This window comes from Loxodonta africana, chromosome 22, assembly GCF_030014295.1.
Source record: "Loxodonta africana isolate mLoxAfr1 chromosome 22, mLoxAfr1.hap2, whole genome shotgun sequence".
Lineage (NCBI taxonomy): Eukaryota > Metazoa > Chordata > Mammalia > Proboscidea > Elephantidae > Loxodonta > Loxodonta africana.
In genome coordinates, this window is record NC_087363.1 from 20,106,819 (window position 1) to 20,128,394 (window position 21,576).

Here is a 21,576-nt window from a genome sequence, read left to right on the forward strand (position 1 = left end):
GTATCCTTGGTAAAACTTTATTATTAATTCTAAAGATTCTCTAGTATGGAGGACTAGGAGAAGCCTTTAAACGGAAATGTGTAGTACTTGTTTAAAAAGGAAAAAAGTGATGAAAGCAAAGCATAGGGACTCAGATTTTGACAAAGCCAAAGTGAATGGGGATTGTCAGGATTGAGCTGCCGTTCACGTGCACATCATAGATAATTTGTATTTTATGCCTTCGCAGGAAATTGATGGTCAGGCCCTGTTGCTCCTTACCCTTCCCACTGTTCAAGAGTGCATGGACTTAAAATTGGGCCCCGCCATCAAACTTTGCCATCACATAGAGAGGATCAAGTTTGCTTTTTATGAGCAGTTTGCCAACTGAGAAGGACAACCAAAGTGAACTGGATCTTTGAAGCACAAATGCAGCGAATCCTTCACCCCACTCTAGAAGTGGAGCTGAAATAGTCCTGGGCTCTGGGCCCTGCAGGTGTCGCTTGCTCTCTTTGCACTTTCAGGGAAGGAGGACCCACACTGAGGAAGCAAAAACTGTGCATGGAAGTGGCTCTCCTGCCAGTGGAGACGTGGGCGTCTCTCATTCAGCAGATCGCAGCTTTGGAAAAATAAAGGCTATAAGGAAAAGACTCATACAAGAAGAATAATCATTTCCAGTGGTGTGGGCTGAAAACGAAGAAGACGCTAGGCTGCTGGAAAGCACCCATTTGGTTGTTTTCTTTTCACCCTGTTCCTTCCCGTTGTAGATTGAACTTTGTTCTCTGCTTTCTCTTTCTTGGAAAGAGAGGACATAGCTTTAAGACAGCACTGATTTGGGACTGTGCCTGAGGCGCATCAGTGCTTCGTTGTCATTGTGTTTTTAAGCTTTTTAAATTAAAACAGTTCATTTTGGGGATGATTATGTGGCTCGAGGGTTTTGAATGTACAGTCACACCTTGATCCATCTTAAAATCGATTCCTGGGAGCTCCTTCGTTGACTACCTCTGTTGACATTTGAGCTTACAGCCATGTATGAGGCTTGCTGTATGATGCCATTTTTAAGCTCCATGAACGCTAAAATTATGACAGAAGTTGGAGGAAAAAAACAGTTTGCTTGCTTTATGTGGGCACTTAGACCAGTTCCTGAACTGACTTAATCTAAGAACTCTACTGTTGTTTTTCTTCCATCTTCACTCAGCTTGGCCTGCTCGTTCGAAGTAGCATCTCAAAGATTGTTGCTGTTTCAGTGGAATTGCTCTCTCCCCGTTCGTTCTCAGAGGGGCTTCAGTGGGTTTGATTTTGTCTTCACTGTCCTCTATAGTTGTTTGTCTAACTTTCTGTCATTTCTAGAGTCCTTACTTTGAGTGACACTTGGTAGGTGTTTCCTGGACCCGCAGTCAAGCCTGTGGCCTCTTTCTCTCTCGGAGTCTCCAGGTAGATGGCCTGGGGACACGGTGGAGGGTCTGTGCTTTGGCAGGTGATGGAGAGCTTGGGGTTTCCGTACCAGTGTCCTCAGTGGCTGGTCAAGGTGGAGAAGTGGTTAAGCATTCCAGGAACTTCTTTGCCGATCCATGTTCATGCTTTCTTTCAGTTAAGCCTTTACATTGACTGTAAACTACAGTCTGAGGATTCCCACTCAACAACTCAGTATTCTTGTAGGTGTTTTTCATGACCAACTCAAGTTGACATGAAACTCCAGGCAAATGGTCACTAGCGATTTGCACTGCCAGCTGTTACAGAATAAGCGTTTGCTGTACTGTGCCAGCCACAAGGACTGAGGAAAGACACATACATAGACTGCCTTCTTTAAAAGGTTTGCTTTGCTGAGTGCTTTTTCAGATTATCCTCCCACTCTGTCAAGTTGATTCCGACTCACAGCGACCCCATAGGGTTTCCAAGGCGGTAAATTTTTACAGAAGCAGACTGCCACATCTTTCATGGAGCCACTGGTGGTTTTGAACCTCCGACCTTTCAGTTAGCAGTTGATCACTTTAACCACTGCACCACTAGTCACCAGCATATTATAATCAAATTATTCCTCTTCAAGATTTGAAAATGCTTAAAGCTGTAAACTGGGTAAATTCTAAACAGCTATACACATGTAAGGTAATACAGTGAAACATGCAAAAGCCAGAACCAGGCAGTCCTAATGGAGTTCTAGCTCACACAGGTTTTACTGTGTTATTACATATTTATACTGATTGTGGTTTTTCCCTTTTCCCTTTCACCTCTCTCTCTCCACCTGCCTCTTTTCACATAAAGTCTGTAATCTGGATTCTCTTTTTACTGGATAATTAATGAACCACCTTAACTCAAGCCCCCCAACCAAATCATTATTATTAAAGTATTAACTCTTTGCTTAGGTTACTACCAGATATATCTGGAAAGAATCTTCATTTAAGTAAAAGTTAATATGTTTGAATTTACTCAGAGAACTGATTTTTAAAAATTTGATGAATTCCGTGCCCATGGAAGGGAAGTATATAAGACACCTGGGAACAATTAGCACTAAGCCAGTAGACATTTTGGGGGTGGAGTGGTGATTATCTTAGTAAAATTTCCTGAGAGCTCAGCAGTCAAGACATTATGACAAAGAGGGTCCTTGGAAAATCAGTGGAACAAAAAATTCTGGAATTAATGTTTAGGGCTTTACATTGTTGTCTTATTTAGGAAGATAAGAGAGAATTCCTAGTAGAGAGAATTTACCCAACTCAATGACAGTGAATGTGTTATTTTGCTCCTCTTTTGACTTCTATAGAAACCACAGAATGTAGGACTACCTCCCCTCACAGGTTTGAGGACTAAGCCCCTGAAAGTGGAAACATACAGCCCTAAGTAGTCTCTGGTCAGGGTAGAGCCCAGGACCAACGCTTTCAATATTCATTCACACCCTTATTTATACCGTGATTACTCAAGTTCAGCTTTCTCCTAGAGAGGCTGATTCTAGATTGGATGGGTAAGTGGGGTGGATTTCTCTTAATATTTCTTGAATTCTCCTAATGATAGTTCAGTAGGCAATTGCATTAAAGAAAACTTACATACCCCCAAACCCCTATCCCCAAATAATACATAAAAACCAAAAAAAAAAAAAATGTTGCCACCGAGTCAATTCTGACTCATAGTGACCCTATAGGGCAAGGTAGAACTGCTCCATAGGGTTTCCAAGGAGTGGCTGGTGGATTTGAACTGCCAACTTTTTGGTTAGCAGCTGTAGCTCACTGTAGTTCTTAACCACTACACCACCAGGGCTCCCGCATATTACCTAAGGGAGAATAACTGCTTGGAAATTTGGCAGAGGGCATTTTTTAAGTGTAAAATTTAGACTCCATTTGCCTCAGAGTTGCCGGGGCTGGGCTGGACAGCAATGACAATCCGATTCTTAGGATTGTGGAACAGATTTTCTTAGCCCACCACACTGGGGTAAAACATCTGCCTGTCACACATCGGAGCGTCCACTTTGTTTTTTTCAGAGGCCAATATCTTAAATTTATGAGAGGTCCATTGTAAGGGGCCTGCATTTACCTAGATTTCCCCTGCAGTTGCCCCCCTTCCTCAGTTTGTGTGAGGTCAGAAAGGAAAGTTTCCCATGATCCATTTTTGATCCTGAATTGACGAATTGGAAACAGGCTAACAGACTATTATCCTCTTGGCCCTTGAAAAGCTGGCTGTTATGTCAGTGTGTTAGGCAAACCTTTCACTGCACATGCAGATTTTCTGTGACTTTTTGACTGTATTATGTGGGCTTCTGGGGATTATGGTATTTTTCATTGTAAACCACTTCCATCCCTCTCAGTGGAGGCAGAGTTGAAGTGGCTGATGCAGGAATGCACTGGTGGGGGCCTGTAGCTTTCACCTTATCTGCCTTTCCGTTGCAATGTAGGTGGCTCCCAGCATCTACCTTGTAGATACACGAGGTCATGGAAAGGTACTTACAAATCTCTGGAAGAGATGAGCTTCTTGGCAAATGCTTATTGAGTTATGGTAGAGGCAGACTTAGAAAACCAGTTCAGAACTTGGCTTTTATATGCCTCTTTTTTCTCCCGGAAGTCAGATAAATCTCACTGTGAGAGAGAGAGCATTGCACCACAGCTTTCTGAGGACTTGCTTACATCTTACTTCCTCTCCAGCACCAATTCAGTAGCAAACATGATACCTGAATAGAGTTTAAAAGCTATAGGAAGGCCTTAGGTGGGAGAGGACTTAGAAGCATACCTCTCTCTCAAGCCAAAAAATATTTCCAGAGGACACACAGAACATCAGGAGTTGTTAACAGTGGGTAAGATTTATCTAGGTGGGGACGTTCACTAGCAAAACTCACAAGCACTTAACCCTTACTTAGCACCTGTCGCCAAAGACTGTTGAATTTAGGATGCCATTTACTGTTGCAGTTGATTTCCATAGAAACTCAGAGAGTGTTGTTCAGAACTAAGCCTTGGCAGTGGAAACACACCTTAGGTTTGAACCGTGTGTATCGGGATGTTGCTTGTGAGTGAGCGTATGTGTGTTTGTGCAAGTGCAAGTTCAGAAGTGTTCTCTGCTACGGTAGGAAGTTTGTTGGCCTTATGAAGCTGATGGAGAAGACATCACTAACTGAAATGAACCCTAAATCTTTGTGGGGACCAGGCACCCCCTTTTTAAGTTTGAATTTCTCTGGTCCTGGGTTCACTGTAAGTAACCATGTATCATGGTCATGGTGCTGGCTCAGAAATTCTGTAGGATGGGGCCTCCAGCAAAACCAAAAAGAAATCAGCCACTTCCATGCAGTTACATCCACTCCTCACTTAGCGACTATCTCGTTGTCCGACATTTCGCATTTACAACAATAGTAAAAAGTCCACTATCCAATTATTTTGTGCATTAATGATGGATGTCTGGCAATAATGACTGCCGAGGTGAGAGTAATGCTGGCTGTGATGGTGAAGGTAATGTGCCTACTTGGCTGGGCCATGATTCTCAGTGGTTTGGCAGTCATGTAATGATACAATTCGGCAGTTATGTAAAGTTGTAGTCATCCTCCATTTTCTGATCTGATATCCTCCATTTTTACATAATGCCAGTTTTTGCATAATGACCTGGTCTTTGGTACCTAACCATGTCGATAAATGAGGAGTGGGTATATAATACTTCCTTTATTCACCTTAAAATGTTTTATTAATGACTTTTGATGACTCCCACCCCTTATGTGAGAATGTATGTATTTCCGAAATTTGAATTTATTGAAATAAACCAAGTATGGACTTGTAGTTTTGGCAGAAGAGTTCTAAACTAGAAGCCAGTCCAAACGGAGCTGGTTCTGAGTCCACTCACTTGGGCTTTTCCCGTCAGTACTTGTCCCACACCACACAGATAGCCTTGTTTTTGAGGGCAGCCTTGGGGGTAAATGCACTGGAGATTGATTTTCTTGATTGCACTGTCTCAAAAGTCTTATATTTTCACAAGAACCAGCAAAACCTGGAATGAGGGTTGAAGGGGGTGGAGAAATGGGCCTAAAACTCCCACTCCCTTTATGCATTTTCTAACTTAACACACAGGTTGGGCCTGTACTGGTGCTATGGCCTATCACAAATGATTGTTTTAAAAGGGAAATAAGCTACAGCCTTATTGCTGACCCTGGGAGGTAAAGTGCTGACCCTGGGAGGTAAGGATCTCCAGTTAATTCTGGAGGCAAAGGATAATGGTGCCACCATTGCTGACACGGTACCAGTTCTCAGGATGTGTGGAAACCTCAGGCTTCTACAGAGTTTATTCAATCTAACTGCAGGCCTAGCTTAGGGAATCGAATCAAACCAAACCAAACCAAACCAAACCAAACCCACTGCCGCTGAGTCGACTCTGACTCAGAGCAACCCTTTAGGACGGAGTAGAACTACCCCATAGAGTTTCCAAGGAGCGCCTGGTGGATTTGAACTGCTGACCTCTTGGTTAGCAGCCATAGCTCTTAACCACTATGCCACCAGAGTTTCCAGCTTAGTGAATAGAGGTGGATAAACAGTGTTGAAAGGATGAGGGTAGGCTTTTGGGGACAAATGGAGTCAAGAAGTAGATGATTGAGAGAGGTTTTGAAGCTGAGGCAAAGTTAAAACTAGGCAGTTCCTTAGCTCCTTTGTAAGAAGTTTCCAGGGAAGGTAGTTTGAATGTTTTGCTTGAGCTTTTAAGTGTTCATTTTCCCTTCTCTCTCTCTTTTTTTTTTTCTTTTTTTTTGGTTGAATATTCTCTAAAGACAATCAGAGAGGCCTGCCAAAGAAGGATGACTCCTGGCTAGTTCCAGCACCATCCTCAGGCCTCTTCCTAATACTGAGTCATTGGGACTGACACACTGTTTAATGTATTTTGCCTTCATCTTTTTTTTTTTTTTTTTAAGTGCTTGTTTGGAATACAACGAAATGCATATTGCATTGTATCCTTCCTGCTTGCTGTTTTTTCCTGATTTCAGAAGTTATGCATTGGCGATAAAATACACTTAAGGTGAAATACACCTAAGAATATCTAGTAAAATGACTCCCATCAGGTTTGATGGTATAACTTCAAAGGATTAAGAAAAGAAACTCTTTTGGATGAATATTTTGCGTGATTTTTTGTTTTGTTTTTGGTAAGAGTGTATATAACCTTGTGGTATATTATGACCGTTCGTAAGTGGTGGCGAGCAAATTAAAACACATCTTAAGCTATGTTTAACTTCATTTGTGCAAATTTGACAGCAAGGAAGGTATCTTGGTCAGAATACATTCTTCAAAAATCTTCCCACTGGGGCTAGTAAATCATCTCTGCATAAAGGAAAAAGTTCCTTTTTATTTTTAATAAAATGAACCTTTCTAGAATTCTCCCCCCTTCTGCAGTCTGATACTTTCCCTGCTGGGTTTAGGTACTTTTTTATTTTAATTTAGGAAAGGTAGGAAGAAGCGAATTTCCCAGCAGTGACCTTGCTCCTAGCATTGGGGATTCTGCCCCTGATCTCTGAAGACTGCTGCTGGTTCCTCTACATTTGCGATGGTACAGCAGCAATGGCCTTAAGGATCCCTCCACATCTGGCTGTGCAGAGCAGTGCTTTGTTAAAAATCTCATTTTTTCAGCTCTATGTGCAATTTCTCCTGAGTTTTCTGTGTCATTGAGCGATTTATGGTCTCCTTTTTTTATATCCCGACACAATCTCTTCTGCTTTAACTACACATCCTCTTGTTTGGTTCCCTCTGAACATGGAGCTGAGCATCCTCCTAAGAGTCCTTCTTAGACTTAAAGACCGTAATGCAATTTTTCCTTATGTTCTTAATTTGATTATTGTATTTGCCCATGGTCATTCCTTGTGGAGAGTTTTAAAATTTATAAATTAAAATTCATTTAAAAAGCATTTTGTTGCATATTCTCAGTGCTAGGCACTATGTTGGATTCAGAGGTGCGTAAAAACCAGTGTCTGCCCTCAGGAGGCTCACGCTCGGTGGGCGAGAGCCATGGGTACAGTCGCCTCATTTAGCAGTCGGAGAATTCTAGCCGGGCAGCCATACAAGGTAATGTGGGAGCAGAGAGGGGGAGAGGGAGATCAGGCAGGCCTGGGAGCAGGAGGAACACTTCGTGGAGCAGAGAAAACGGAAGACCATTGCATGCAGCCAGAATGCAACGTCAAGGCACAGAGAGGGAAAGTGCATTCTAAGAGAGTGGCCGGAAAACCGGCTACTTTAGGGAGCCGACAGCATTTCTGTGTTGTGTGCAATCAGGTTAATATTCCTGTTAAACCAAGAACGTTTGTGGTTAGTGTTTAACCCTCTTTCATGTAATTGGAATTTCTTAGGGAAAATTTTCCCTAGAGATGGTATTTATCTTATAGCAAATGCAGCCCAGTCTGTCTAGTGGAATAATAATACCATGTGTACACCGACGCTAGGTGGACCCAACAGGAAGGTCAAGGGCTCTGGAGCGCCAACAAGGTGTCTGCAGAGAAGATGGAGAGTAGGAACTAGGGGCTCTAGTAGAAGCCAGTTCCGAGGAGTTGGAGAAGGGGTTAGATGGGAATAAACGTGTATGCAGAGAATGTTGGAGACGCTGGTAAATATCGACCATTTGTCTTTTCTTTTACGGATCACATTCAAAATGCCTGCAATTGTACTCCCTCAGTGAACACGGTGGGGATATGTGAATATCATGTTTTCAGTATAAAACGTGTATTTCTTTTTCTTTTTTTAAAAAAACGTGTATATTTTTAGTGAGTTATTGGAGTGACCGTTTAAGTTTATAGGGGAAAATTCTACTTCGGGCCTTGATTAACGAATCTTGGCTCAAGATGTTGGGACTAAGAGGGAACAAAATGTTAGGACGTTAAAGGTCCGCGTTAGGAGGAAGACCCCTGTGTGCAGTCTTGGATTATTTTCCTCAACTGCCTGCTTCAGACTGACCCAGGCTGCTTATTAAAAACGCAGATCATCAGGGCTCACGCCACAATTACCGAGTAGGACTCTCTGAGGGTAGGGTCCACGAGTGTTTTTAAAAAACTCTCCAAAGAATGAGGAATTTACCTGGGATGGAAGAATTTAGCCACACGCCGTCCCTGCTCCTGCTCTCCCGACCGGCAGATCTGCGTTGTCCAGCCCGCACGGCCTGCCACCTGCGCAGTCCCGCTCACCTAGTCTGTTCTACCTGTGGGCCGGCACCCACGACCCCGCCCCCTCGTGCGGACCGGAGCCCCACCCCTTGGGGCGCAGAGGCCCGCCCCGCGCTGGGCTGAGCCAATCAGGCACCGCGATCTCAGACGTCGGGTTACGCGCGGCGCCGAGTCGGCGGCCGGGCGGAGGTACCGGCTCGGGCTCCGGGCTCCGGGCTCCGCGGCGCGGCCCGGGCAAGCGGCGAGGGCGGGCGGCCGGGCGGCCGGGCTGCGGCGCCCCGCGCCCCTCCGGCCGGGCCCGCCATGCAGGGCCTCGCCGGGAACGCGAGCCGCGGGCTGCCGGGCGGGCCGCCTTCCACGGTCGCGTCCGGGGCGGGCCGCTGCGAGAGCGGCGCGCTCATGCACAGTTTCGGCATCTTCCTGCAGGGGCTGCTCGGCGTCGTGGCCTTCAGCACGTTGATGCGTGAGTCCGGGACCCCCGCCCCTCCTGAGGGCCCAGCGCGACCAGCCACGGGCCCAGCCCGGCCTCGGGCACCCTCCAGCCTGGAGACTTCAGGCCTGGGGACCCGGGTCTTTCGGCGGAGGTGCCTTCTTGCCCCGTAACCCCAGGCTGGGCATTCCCAGACTAGCCCCGGAGCCCTGAGCTCCTGGCCTTATGGCAGCGGCCGCTAGCCACGGGTGACCCCGGCCCCCACACACCCTCACACACCTCTCTTCTGAGGTGCCCGCCTAAAACTCGCCCTCCTCCCACCTTGTCACCGTGAATTCCCAGCCTGGGGCCACTGTCCCCGTGGGTAGCGTCCCCCTCTCTGCGCCCTCTCGGGCGTCTTCTTAGCTTGCTCCTCCTTCGTTGAGCCCGCGTCCCTAAATCCCCAGTCCGATGCTGAGCTCTTTTCAGCTCTTTGACTCCTGAAGAATTTACCGCTTCCCGTTACCATTTAAATCCGGCCACCTTGCATCCATCCCTCCGGTACCAGGATTGGTAGGTCCGTGCGTTGCCTTTCCCAGCTCCGCTTTGTCGGGGTGGACCTTCTCCCTTAGCCTTATTTTCTCTTTTGGTCGGGACCGGAGCCGCCCAAACTGCATTCTTCTCCATACCGCCTCCCCCTCCCCGCACAGGCCCACCTGTCCCATCTCTGTCCCACGATTTCCTAATTCGGTTTCCTGAGAGCCTCCCCAGGCTGTTTGCTTTCCCAGCCCAGTTTTTTAAAATTTATATTTCAAGTTTATTTTCCACGAGACTCAGGCGAACTGGTGGCTCAATGGAAAGGGAGGCTCAGAAGGCCTGGGGAAGTCTCAGGCACCAGGGCCCTTCCTTGGGAGTTTGGTGGTGGAGAAGGAAGCCCTAGGTAGCCCTTCTGAAAAACTAGAAGTTCCACCTTGTCATGTGTGCCATCGGGTAGAGGGCTGTGTTTTCTTAGTGCAGATCCTTCCCATTATTAGTAACAAGAAGCTTTGGTTTCTTGTAGGCCCGCAAGTACCCTTGTGATTGTATTTTGGGGGAAGGAAGGGTTAGAACTATCTGTCCAAAGGTATCAGTTGTGCTCACTTGGGCAAAGTGGAGAGACCCTGCAGAGAGTATACTGCTCGGTACCGGGGAGGGATCCTGCAGCTCCTGCAGCTGTGTGCATACGTCTTGTAGGGTCCGGTTGCTGGAGTTGGCAGCTTTGCATGCTTATAACATGGGGTTTCTGTAGACTGATTCTCCAAGGTGTTAGATAGTCTTGAAGAGCCTCTGATCTTGGACAATACTTTCTTGTAGTTGCCTGGCCTTGATAAGTCTTACAACAAGTGCCCCGACTATGCATATTTGTCACTTTTTTTTTTCCTTTTTAGTCCCTACTTTGCTGTTTTTTCCTGCTGAACAAACACTCGTTTGTTCCCACAGTAAAAATTTGTGATGACTTAGCCAAAATCAGCTGCAGGCTTGGGTGCATGGACTGTGTGTGTGTACGTCCAAGACATCGTGAGTGGGTCATTGCTGCCCTCCCACCTCTCTCGCCTCCAGCTGGCCTTCCTTTCTCTCTAAAGGGACTGCAGGTTTCATTTTTATTTTGTTCCCTATCCTGACATTTCTTAGCCCGGCTCTGGCTGTTTTCATGGATTTGCCTGATGCCGATTGCCTGACTTATTCCCTAGAGTTTGACACTTGGGATACAGAAAGGGAAACGTGATTACAACAGGGCAGAGCTGCTTGCAGCTGAGAAGTGTGCCGGGTTGAATGTGTTCGTGGTTCTGCAAGTCTTCGGGGATGTACTTATCTCTTTATTTAATGCCGTCGTGTGTGCACTTACATAGTCATTTCACTTATGGTTAGAACTTTCTGTAGGCTAAGACTGGACTGGAAGGTGAACTCTCGCTCATTGTAAGAGTTGGCCTCACATGGGAGGAGCTTGTGGAAATGGGCAGTAGGTCCTGGAAATGATGTGGGGTAGGAGTTATGGGAAGACTAGAGCTGGTCTGCCCTGGACACAGAAATGGAGATGAGAATAGAGCCTCATTCCCCCACTTAGAAGCTGACAGCAGGCCAGAGGACAGGACTCAGGGGAGGTGGGCAAGAAGACTCATTCTGACTGGAACCTGATTTCGGTGAGGGAAGTACCTTTCTTACCTTTTAAAACTGCTTGTGTTTGTTGAAAGAGAACTGCAGGGCTTCTCTCTTTTGAACTGCTGGGAGAAAGAGAAAGTCTTTAGGGAGCTGCTTTACATTTTGGGATCGACTTTGCTTGGGAAAGGGTCTCTGGGTGGTGTGAACAGTTTGCACTCATCTGCTAACCTAAAGGTTGGCAATTCAAACTCACCTGGCAGCTTGTGGAAGAAAGGCCTGGGGATCAGTTTCCATAAAGACTTAAGGCAACAAAACCCTATGGAACAGTTCTATGCTGTAACACATGAGTCGTTCCCCTCCCTCCCCCCGAGGATAAGAAAAAGAGGTGGAGGTGAAGGTGGTCTCAAGGAAGTACATCTGTGAACTGTTTGGCTTTGTCCCAGATGTTAGCCATCACAGCCATAGACTCTGCTCCCTCGCTCTGAGAAGCTGCCGGGAGGGGAATCTTACAGTTGAGCATACCAGGGTACCTTGACAAGAGTGTCCACCTTGCAGCCCTGGAGGGAGGTTTTGGTTTGTTAAGAAGGGACCACTCTGATCTTCAACAATTCCATCATTTTCTTCAAGCGTATTTTAAATGTCAGCCAGTCTCTCCTGAGCAGTTTACGCCAACAGTCCCTATCCTCTCTGAGGTCACCATCTTTCCCTGTCAGTGCTTCTGTCCCCCTGGGTGGTAGGCTCAGTGCCTTTCTCCTCTGACACTTCCCCAGTTCTGATGTCAGGTACCGTTCGTTTTTCCTTTTGGACCAGTTCTGTTCTATAGGATGGACCCATTTCTGGGCCAGACAGACTAAGGTCATTCTCCTCACCTTATATCCCTAATATGGGTGAATTCTCCCAGAAAATCACCTTTTCTCCACTTACCGAGTTGCTGTGTTTTTTACCTGGGGTTTGTGCCCAGGAGGACGACTTCTCATATAGGTTCATTACCTGGGCAGGAGTTTGATTCTCAAAATCATTTCTCAATTTCTCATCCTAGCGCTGTGATAGACTTCTTGCCTCAGCGTGTGGGGTTTACAGGCCGGCTTTTTGTGGGCGTGTCCCAACGTCAGTCCGCTTTGTTGAGTCCACAGGTTTCCAAGGGCCCTAGCTAAGGACCCTCTGTATATGGGGAAAGCTGAACAAACTCAGAAGCACGTCTCTAAAGGTGCTTCCCATGCTGGGTTTTCTGGAATGTCACTAGAAGCCATTGGGTGTCTGAGTAGAAAGAAACTCTTTAGATAGGTGGGCTTTGTCATGATCTGTCTGCCAAGTGGTTTCGCCTGTTTTGGTGGCTTTTTCCATAGCCTGTGACTCCGTGGAGTCAGTCAGACTAGAATTGCGGCAGGATGGAGCCGAGCAGCCCTGGAGCTCAGCAGGCTGTTCCAGTGCAGGGCAGTCCCCCAGCTGTGAGCCGGTGCCCAGCTGTCAGCTAGAGGCCACTTACGGCCAGTGTGTATGTTGGCATTTGCAGGTGTTTACTCTCTGGATGTGTGCACGCAAAGGAAACTCAAGCCTCCTTCACTGTGCGCAGTCAGGGTTCTGAGCTGAAATGCTGGGACAATTAGTCCTTAACACACAAGCATTTTGAGAGCTTGGACAAGCCTGCCTGCCAGTTTTCATGTTACGGATATGAGGACCAGCCAGCTGGGAGAAGGTGTCTGTGTTTTAGGAAAACACTGCTGGCATTGAGAAGTGATAGCTTTTTTCCTGAGGCCCAAAGTAAAACCACAGACCAGTCCACTCAGCTTTGAAATCTTGATTTCAAATAAGAGTTGCTGGTGTTCTGTCCCCTAGTAAACTGGCTCCCTGTGTGTGTGCACAGATGCTTATGTTGGGTCACCCTTTCTTAGGATCCGCTCTCCCTGTCTTATCCCAGGTTTTGTCTTGAAAAATGTCAAAGTATAAAAAAGATTAAAAATAATATAATGAACACCTGTCTACCCTCCATCTAGATTCAGTAATTATTCATATTTTGTGACATTTCCTTTATCGAGTTACACTTTTAAAATTTTTGCCGAGCCATTTAAAGGAAAGTTGCAGCCATCATCCCACTTTACCCCCAAACACTTCAGGTGCTTCTGAGAATAAAGACAGTCTCCTGCCTAACCACAGCTCCGTTATCACACCTAAGAAAAGTAATAGTAATTCCATATGATTCCATCTCCTTTCCAATCCATATTCCCATTTCCCCAAATGTCACAAGTCTTTTACAGCTGGATATTTAAAAAACTGAGATCCTTTCAAAGTGCACAGATTGCATTTAAAAAAAAAAAAAAATTTTTTTTTTTTTTTTTTGATCTTCAAGAATCTCCCCCTAACTGGAATATGGGATGGAAAATGATACTGGTGAAGAACGAGACTCTTGGATCAAGTAGACACGAGACTATGTTGGCATCTCCTGTCTGGAGGGGGGGGTGAGAGGACAGAGGCGGCCAGAAGATGCCCGAATAGACACAAGGAAAGAGAGTAGAGGGGAGGACTGTGCTATCTCATTAGAGGGAGAGCAATTAGGAGTGTATTGCAAGGTGTATGTAAATTTTTGTATGAGAGACTGACCTGATTTGTAAACTTTCATTTAAAGCATAGTAAAAATTAATTTAAATAAATAAATAAAATAAGGAAACTCTTCACAACAACAACAAAAAGAATCTTTCCCTACACATACAGACATACTTTTTTTTTTTAATGACATTGAGGTTTTTGTTTGTCTGTTTAATAATATATTATTGTGTTTTCAGTGAAGGTTTACACAGCGGTTTAGGTTGGCATTCAACAATTCCTACACAAATTGTTCAGTGACGTTGGGTACATTTTTCATAATTTGTGAACGTTCTCAGTATTTCCATTCTGGCCGTTCTGTTTCCATTCATCCAGTTTCCCTGCCCTCTTACATTCTTATCTTTGTTTGGAAGTAATCGTTGACCGTTTGGCCTCATATCGGTGATTTTTTAAAGGAGCACAGGGCTCACGGTGATATGCTTTATTTTGTGAGCCAATCTGTTATTTAGCCAAAAGGTGGCGTTGGGCTCGTTTCTGTTCAAGGTTTAAAGAGTAGACATTGAGGATTTTTTTTGTTTTGTTTTATGGTGAAAACATACAGCTTTTTGTTTTTATTACGTCTAAGGTAACAAGGTTGAACTTTTTTTATTGCTTTATTGTGGCAAATATATATCTATATTTCACCAATTGAGCATTTTTTACTTGTACAATTCAGTGAGATTGAATCTGTTCGTCCTGTTTTGCAGCTCTCCCCGTTACCCATTTCCACATTATTCCACCACCGTTAACAGACGCTCAGAGCCCCCTGAGCACAGACTGCCTGTTACCCCCTCTCTCCCACCCCTGGTAACCACTAATAAAATTTGGTCCCTATACATTTGCCTACTTCATATAAGTCAGGTCACACGGTATTTGCCTTTTAGTGACTGACTGATTTCACTCGGTATAAACAACATTGAGTTTTGAATCATTTTGGCCAGTTGTTTTGTAGAATGTCACACACTCTAGAGTCGCCTGGAACTTCCCTTGCTGTGGTGTTTAAGTTGTTTCTCTGAACCTGTTTCCTGTAAGATGGCATTTTGGATGAGAAATTAGATTCAGATTAACCTTTTGTGGCTGGAGCACTCCGTAGGCGCTGCTTGGTGCTTCATACTACATTGCACCCAGAGGCACGTGACCCCAGGCTGTCCCACTGGTGATGATAATAAGGTCAATTACTTGTTGGGGGGCCTCTAGATCTCACCCTTGTAGAGGTCCATTTTCCCCTTTGTGATTAATAAATGGTCTCTGTGGCAGTGATACCTCGAGATGGTGTGACTGTCCTGTTCCCCAGTAACCTTTTGCCCAGTGATCGCTTCCTCCTGTTAGCTAACAAAACATAGTGAGGGCTGATGGGAGCTGGAGCTCATGAGTGACAGCCCCCGTCTCTGGGCCTGGCACCCAGCACATGCTCAGTAAATGTCAGCTTCCCTTCCTCCCTCTGGTGTGCCAGCCAGGGCGAAGGAAGAAGTTACCCTTCTCTGTCCCAGGCTGGTGTCGTGCCCAAGGGGGAAACAGTGTGGTCAGTGTCAGCATGCTGGCTGTTCGGGGTCTTTATTTTTAGAAAGTTTTCAGGTGTCCTAAATGCTGATTTGTCCAGTAGCATTTATCTAGAATGGTGATCTACTGCCTTATTTACTATAAAATTTCATTAATTTGGAATAAAATCAGGGCAAGAGTTTGTGGTCTGAGCTAGGGGTCCATCTGAGTTCCAGAATAATTTAATGAAATGCAGTTTTTAGACTTGTAAATGTCTCGTTTGCCGGATGTTGCCCTATAGGGCCTGTCAAGCCTCTGTTGCTTTAATGAACTGTTTAAAATCCTTTGCAGTTAGTATACTATTTGCATGAAGATGAAGTCGTGTTGGAGGAGTTTTGCAAGTGGTTAAAAATAGCAGGATCCCTGGCCCTGGACCTGGCTTCCATTTCTGCTTCTGCCACATGGTGGCCTTGAACAGCCTGCACATTTCTTGAAGCCTTCTCAGTTTCCTCCCCAGTAAAATGGGAATAGTAATTTCTCTTTTTGGAGGCTGTGGAGATTAGATAGAATATCTGTAAGGAAGCTGGACAGTGCCAGGCACATACTATTTTTGTTAGCTGCAATCAGGTCACCCCCAACTCATGGCAGCCCCAAGCACAGTGAAACGAAAGGCTGCCTGGTCCTGAGCCGTCCCCATGGCTGGTTGAGGATTAGACCATTGTGATCTGTAGAGTTTCATTGGCTGATTTTCGGAAAAAAGATTGCCAGGCATTTCTTCCTAGCCTGTCAGTCCGGAAGCTCTGCTGAAACCTGTTCAGCATCATAGCAACACTCAAGCCGGCTGCATGTGAGGTGCGTTGGCCGTGAGTCAAACCTGGCTTTCCCGCGTGGAAAGCGAGAGTTCTCCCACAAAACCGCCGCTGCACTTGTAGGCACGTGGTAAACCATCTGCCATCAGGTTGACCCTGACTCACTGCAGCCTCGTGTGTGTCCGAGCAGACTGTGCTTCATAGGGTTTTCTCTGTCTGATCTTTTGGTAGGAGATCACCAGGACTTTCTTCCGATATGCCTCTGGGTGGACTCAAACCTCCAACCTTTCAGTTAGCTGGTACGCGCCTTAACTGTCTGCACCACCGTGGGACTCCAGGCACACGTTAACCAAAAACCAAACCAAACTCAGTGCCGTCAAGTCGATTCCGACTCATAGTGACCCTATAAGACAGAGTAGAACTGCCCCATAGATTTTCCAAGGAGCACCTGGTGGATTTGAACTACTCACCCTTTGGTTAGCAGCCGTAGCGTTTAACCACTATGCCACCAGGGTTTCCAGGCACACGTTAGGCCCCCTTAAATATGTGTGTGTGTGTGTGTGTGTGTGTGTGTGTGTGTAGTAGGGTGATGTTGTCATTGTCATTATAGTATTTGCATTCATGAGTTTCTTTGCAGAATATCTCACAAGTGCTTCAGTCATTTGCTTACTGAATTAGGTTAAACATCTCCCTTTCTGTCTTGTTTACTCAACCTCTACCTTTAACCCTCTTCATAGACTGCACAATAGTTTAAAAAAAAAAAAACTTTAACCCAAGCGGCATGTTGTTGTTAGGTGCTGTCGAGTCGGTTCTGACTCACAGCAACTCTATATGACAGAGTGTAGTTGTTACATAGGGTTTCCAAGGGGCAGCTGATGGATTTGAACTGCCGACCTTTTTGATTAACAGCCGAGCCCTTGGATTAGGAATTCCAAATTAGCACATACCAAAACCCTGGCTGTGGTAGGTATATATAATCATCCCCATCCTTTACATAACGCTTCTGGAGTCTTCACCTGCAGAACCTCAGGTGGGCCTTGAGAGGGCAGTGGGTGGATTGGTGCTGCCCACCTACAGCTGAAGACCCCGCATCCCAGTCCTTGGGGGTTACCTTACCCCAGGCCCAGCCATGGTGGTAGGTGGTGGCGCTGGCCACTCGAGCCTGCTTCTTCCCTGTGGCTGACTCCTCACTGAGTCCCTGGTGTGCCAGCTCTGCCAAGCACGGGTGTGTTTCACAGGCAACCCGTGAGGAAGGGGTTGTTTTTGTTTTATAAAAAAGGATAGCGAGCAGTTGAAGTGTCTAGAACAGGTCTCCTGGTTAGTAGGTGGCAGAGCTGAAATGCAAGCCAGATCCCTCGAACTCCAGAGACCACCAAGCTCTTATCCACTGCCTCTATCCACCGCCCCCCCCCGCCCCCACTGTACACAGGTGCACCTTCTGATTACTTCCGTATCCATGGCTATTCTACCCCATTTTTTTCTACCTGAATAAGTCTGATTTTTTTTTTCTTGATACTTGTTTTTATGTCCGGAGTATTATCTGACACTTCAGATTGTTTTGTGGATATTGTTAGCATTAAAAACATAAATTTGGAACCATCCCCGAAGACAAATCATCAGGCATGAAAAGGACTGGTCAGTGCGGGGGAGAGAGATGCTGATGAAGAATGAGCTAATTAAATCAGGTGGACACTGGAGAGTGTGTTGGCAACTCTTGACTAGAGGGGGCATGGGAAGATAGAGAGAGAGGGAAGATGGCAAAATTGGCATGAAACGAGAGACTGAAAGGGCTGACTCAATAGGGGGAGAGCAAGTGGGAGAAGGGAGTAAGATGTATGTAAACCTACATGTGACAGACTGATTGGAATGGTAAATGTTCACTTGAAGCTTAATAAAAATTAATTAAAAAAATATATATATATATAAATTTGTAGTGACTTGCTAATAAAACATAGCATATGTCTGCTAATAAAAAAAAAGCATAGTGACTCATGCATGTATGAGTTACATCTCAGGTTTGCTTTTCTGGCCTGGGCCTTTGGAAGCTTTTCCCCAGCTGTGCCAAGGATGGCAATCCTACCTTAGGGCCTGAGGCCTGGGACAAGAGGGAGACCCTCCCTGAGCAACAGGGGAAGGGAGTTCAAGAGTCCTTTGACTAATTGGTGAGGAAGGGATTTCCAGGGCCCTGGGTGGTTTCAGGAGCTCTGGTGTGCAGTAGTTAAGAGCTTGGCTGCTAACTGAAAGGCCAGCAGCTCGAATCCACCAGCTGCTCCTTGGAAACCTTATAGGGCAGTTCTACTCTGTACTATAGGGTCGCTATAAGTCAGAAACGACTCAACAGCAACGGATTTGGTGGGTTGGTTGGTTTGGTTTTTAGGTGGTTTCAGGTTGCTTGATGATTTTTGCAGAATTTCTTTCCTTGGTGTTACATCATTGTAAGGGGACCAGTCACTAACTCTTAGGAGTGATCCTTTTCCTCATGAATGCGTAGAAGTAATTGGTGAGTCTCTTTCAAATCACTCCACTGCTAGAAAATTTTCCGTCTAACCCAAGGTTTCTTCACCTTGGCACTATTTTGGACCAGGTAAATCTTTGTCGTGGGAACTGCCCTGGGTATTGTAGGATGTTTAGCAGGCTCTCTGGCCTTGGCTCACTAGATGCCAGTAGCATCTCCTCCCCAGTTGTGATAACCAGAAATGTCTCCAGACATTGCCACATGTCCCTTGGAGGGGGAAGTGAAATTACACCTGTTTGAGAACCACTTCATCTGTTCAGTTTGTGGATTACTCAGCACATTCTCATATTAACACTAACAGAACGGATGAAAAGGTCAGTATGTTGGCCCCAGAGTATGACAACAGTGAACTATGTGAATTTGCCACCTGTGGCACTAGGCGCTGCCTTCACAAAGCACTGAGGCTCTGTCCCTGTCCTTGAGGAGCCCTCACAGGAGCTGTACAGTGAAGAGGGCTGTGAAGAGACTTGTGAAGAGCCATGAGAGGAGGGAGGGAGCAGTTCTGCCCGGAGGCTAGGGGAAGCCTCCTGGAGGGAATTCCGTGTGAGCCCATGCTGAAGGTGAAGGAGGTGTGAGGGGCTCTCAGATGGGGGGGGGGGTTGCTGAGGGCACAAGTCCCCTGTAGTCAGTCACGGGTGGGGTGGTCAGTTCTGGGAGGCTGGGTCATGAGACACATGGGAGAGTTTGGGGCCAGGAGATTCCAGAAAAAGAGGCAGTGTGCTTGGAGGTGTTCCAGAGAGCCTCGCATGCCCACTCTTGGCCTCCTTTCTACAGCTTGCATGTACAGAGGATGGTGAATTACTGGGTGGCAGGTTACGGCCTGTATTTACCCCATGCTCTGTTTGCATTATCTCTTCGGGACTCTTTCTTTTAAAGGAGCTTTATCATGTTGTCCCTTTTAGATCTCATGGGCCTACCCCTGAGGGGGAGATAGTGTCTCTCTTTTGGCTGCAGGAGGAGAAAGGGGGACCCAGTGACCTTCTCTTAGTGCCTTTTGAGAGAGATGGTGGTGGTGATAATGTGGCAGACAGACGGAGGCATGGGGTTAGGGGGGCTTGGAGGGAGGGGATGGTAGAGGAAGTGAGAAAAGACTGGGGCCAGTGTTACACTGGCTTTCACATTTCTCTTAAAGACTTGGTATTGAGGATTTGTGGCTCTTCCCTTAACCAGCGCTCTCATGCTTGTTCTTTATTTTCTCGTTCACAGTTGTATGCACAGTAGGCCAGAACACGTTCAGGGCCAACCCTGTAACTTCCATACATTCACCTTTCTCCAAAATGCTTATAATTTCCAGCTTTTGTCGTAGCCTGTGGGCTCTTCTAGGCTTCTTAAGCTCATCTACTTTCTTCAGGCTTTCCCATTTTCTTAGACAACATTTTCACTTAATGATATGAAATGATGTAGAGAGATGAGGTAGTAATGCAACACATTTAAGTGACGCAAGCACAGGACAGCCTCCTACTAGGACAGTTGACATACAGCTACAGTGCACACTGCCTCCTTCTGCCAGGCTCCTGTGCAACGTGACCATCCTGGCGGTTCACCCTGACAAATGCATCAGCCTTAGAGCGGGTTTTCTATTTGGGTAGTGAGTTGTAAATGAGTTGTGGGTTAAAATAATTGCAGGTCGCCACAGCGAGCAATAGAGTGAGAGTGTAGAGAGGGAGGCTCCCTGCACCACCCAGTATGTGTCAAACCCACGCATGGAGAGCTGATTGGAGTGTGGAGGAGACACTTGGACAACTTTCTGAGGTGCATATGTTACAAATGGTGCTGTTCCTCCCTTGCTGGAGTTTTGACGTTGGGGTTTCAGAGGCAGCAGACTTGAGATTGCAAGTCTGAGATTTGCACTGCTGCCTCCGCCCTCAGTCTGCACTCTTCAGTGAACTGGGACCCGGCAGCCCGGGAGAGGCTCACGATGAGAGTGTGTGTTGGGGTCCCGCAGACACAGTGTGAGCAGACTTAAATGAGGGTGTTTTTTTCTGTCAGAAGCCCTGGTTTTATAATTTATCCCCGGATTCCTCTGTGAAAGTGTCATCAGTTACTGGGGAGAAAAAAATTTGCTTCTGTTACTTGAAAGCAGAGTAAACAGGAATGTGAAGCAGCCTGTCAGTCCCCTGGGCAGGTTACGTACTGGTTTTCTTCAGTGTGTACTTAAGTAAATGATTTACTAGCATCCTAAATAGGAAAAATCTTCTGGGAAACAGCCAACGAGCACACTGCAGTCTTGCTGTGGAGCTGGGTTTGAGGGTCACTGCTGGGGATGGGACAGGATTCTGGGTGCATCCGCACTTTGTGGTGAGATCTTGTTCTCCCAGTAGTGGAGTCCTCAGGCAGGCCAATGTCGCCATTGCTCAGGCTGAATTTTGGTCTGTGGTGATGTGAGGCATGAGGGCATGGGGAGGGAGGTACGAGGAGGGGGATATAAAAGCCTCTTACGCTGTCTGAGGTCGTTCACTGGCTCAGGCTCCATTGCATTTGAGCCACTGAACCACCCCAGGGGCTCTTTGGTCCTCACTCCCACTGGCTGTAGCTGCCTGTAGTGTTATGGGTGGGCCCTTCTTAGCCTAGGGCTGAGGCACTTGTAGGACACCCAGGCTCCTGGGCCTGCTGCACCCATCCACCTGTACCAAGTTCTTTCTGTTCTGCAGACATTGCAACCACCAAGATCCCCTTGCAGCCTAGGCCAAGGAGAGCAGCCAGGCTATCAGATGCTGGGATGCAGGGAAATGCCACAGGCTGTTGTCTCCCAGCCCCCCACACCTGCCAAACCTGCTCCTGTCTCTTCCCTCACCCCAAAATGCTTTCCTCCTTCCTCCCCACCTAGCTACTCCCTACCCGTCTTCCAAGAAACTTCCCCTCATGACCTTAGCCCTATTGTTCTTTTCCTTTGAAGTCGATGGAACATAGAGCCTGTACTGTATAGGTTAGGTCTTTTTTTGTCCTGCCTCTTACCGTGCTTGGATCTGGCCTGGCTGTCACATGGTGGTATGAGTGGTGGTACCTGGCCAAGTGCTCAAATTCACAGACAGCAATCCGTTCCCTAATGGGAGCTGGCCATAAAGAGAACACTGAGGTC

At 46.5% G+C, this 21,576-nt stretch overlaps 2 protein-coding genes across 2 annotated transcripts in view; both read left to right on the forward strand.

Moving 5' to 3' along the window:
• SFMBT1 (Scm like with four mbt domains 1) overlaps nt 1-7,290 on the forward strand; it is a 31,347-nt gene extending 24,057 nt beyond the window's left edge. Inside the window, exon 21 of the mRNA XM_064275184.1 lies at nt 227-7,290. Coding sequence (XP_064131254.1) covers nt 227-367 — 141 coding nt within the window. The 3' untranslated portion in view covers nt 368-7,290. The remainder of the gene's footprint in view (nt 1-226) is intronic.
• Nucleotides 7,291-8,854: 1,564 nt separating this feature from the next.
• STIMATE (STIM activating enhancer) overlaps nt 8,855-21,576 on the forward strand; it is a 69,759-nt gene continuing 57,037 nt past the window's right edge. The window contains exon 1 of the mRNA XM_064274392.1: nt 8,855-9,029. Coding sequence (XP_064130462.1) covers nt 8,870-9,029 — 160 coding nt within the window. The 5' untranslated portion in view covers nt 8,855-8,869. The remainder of the gene's footprint in view (nt 9,030-21,576) is intronic.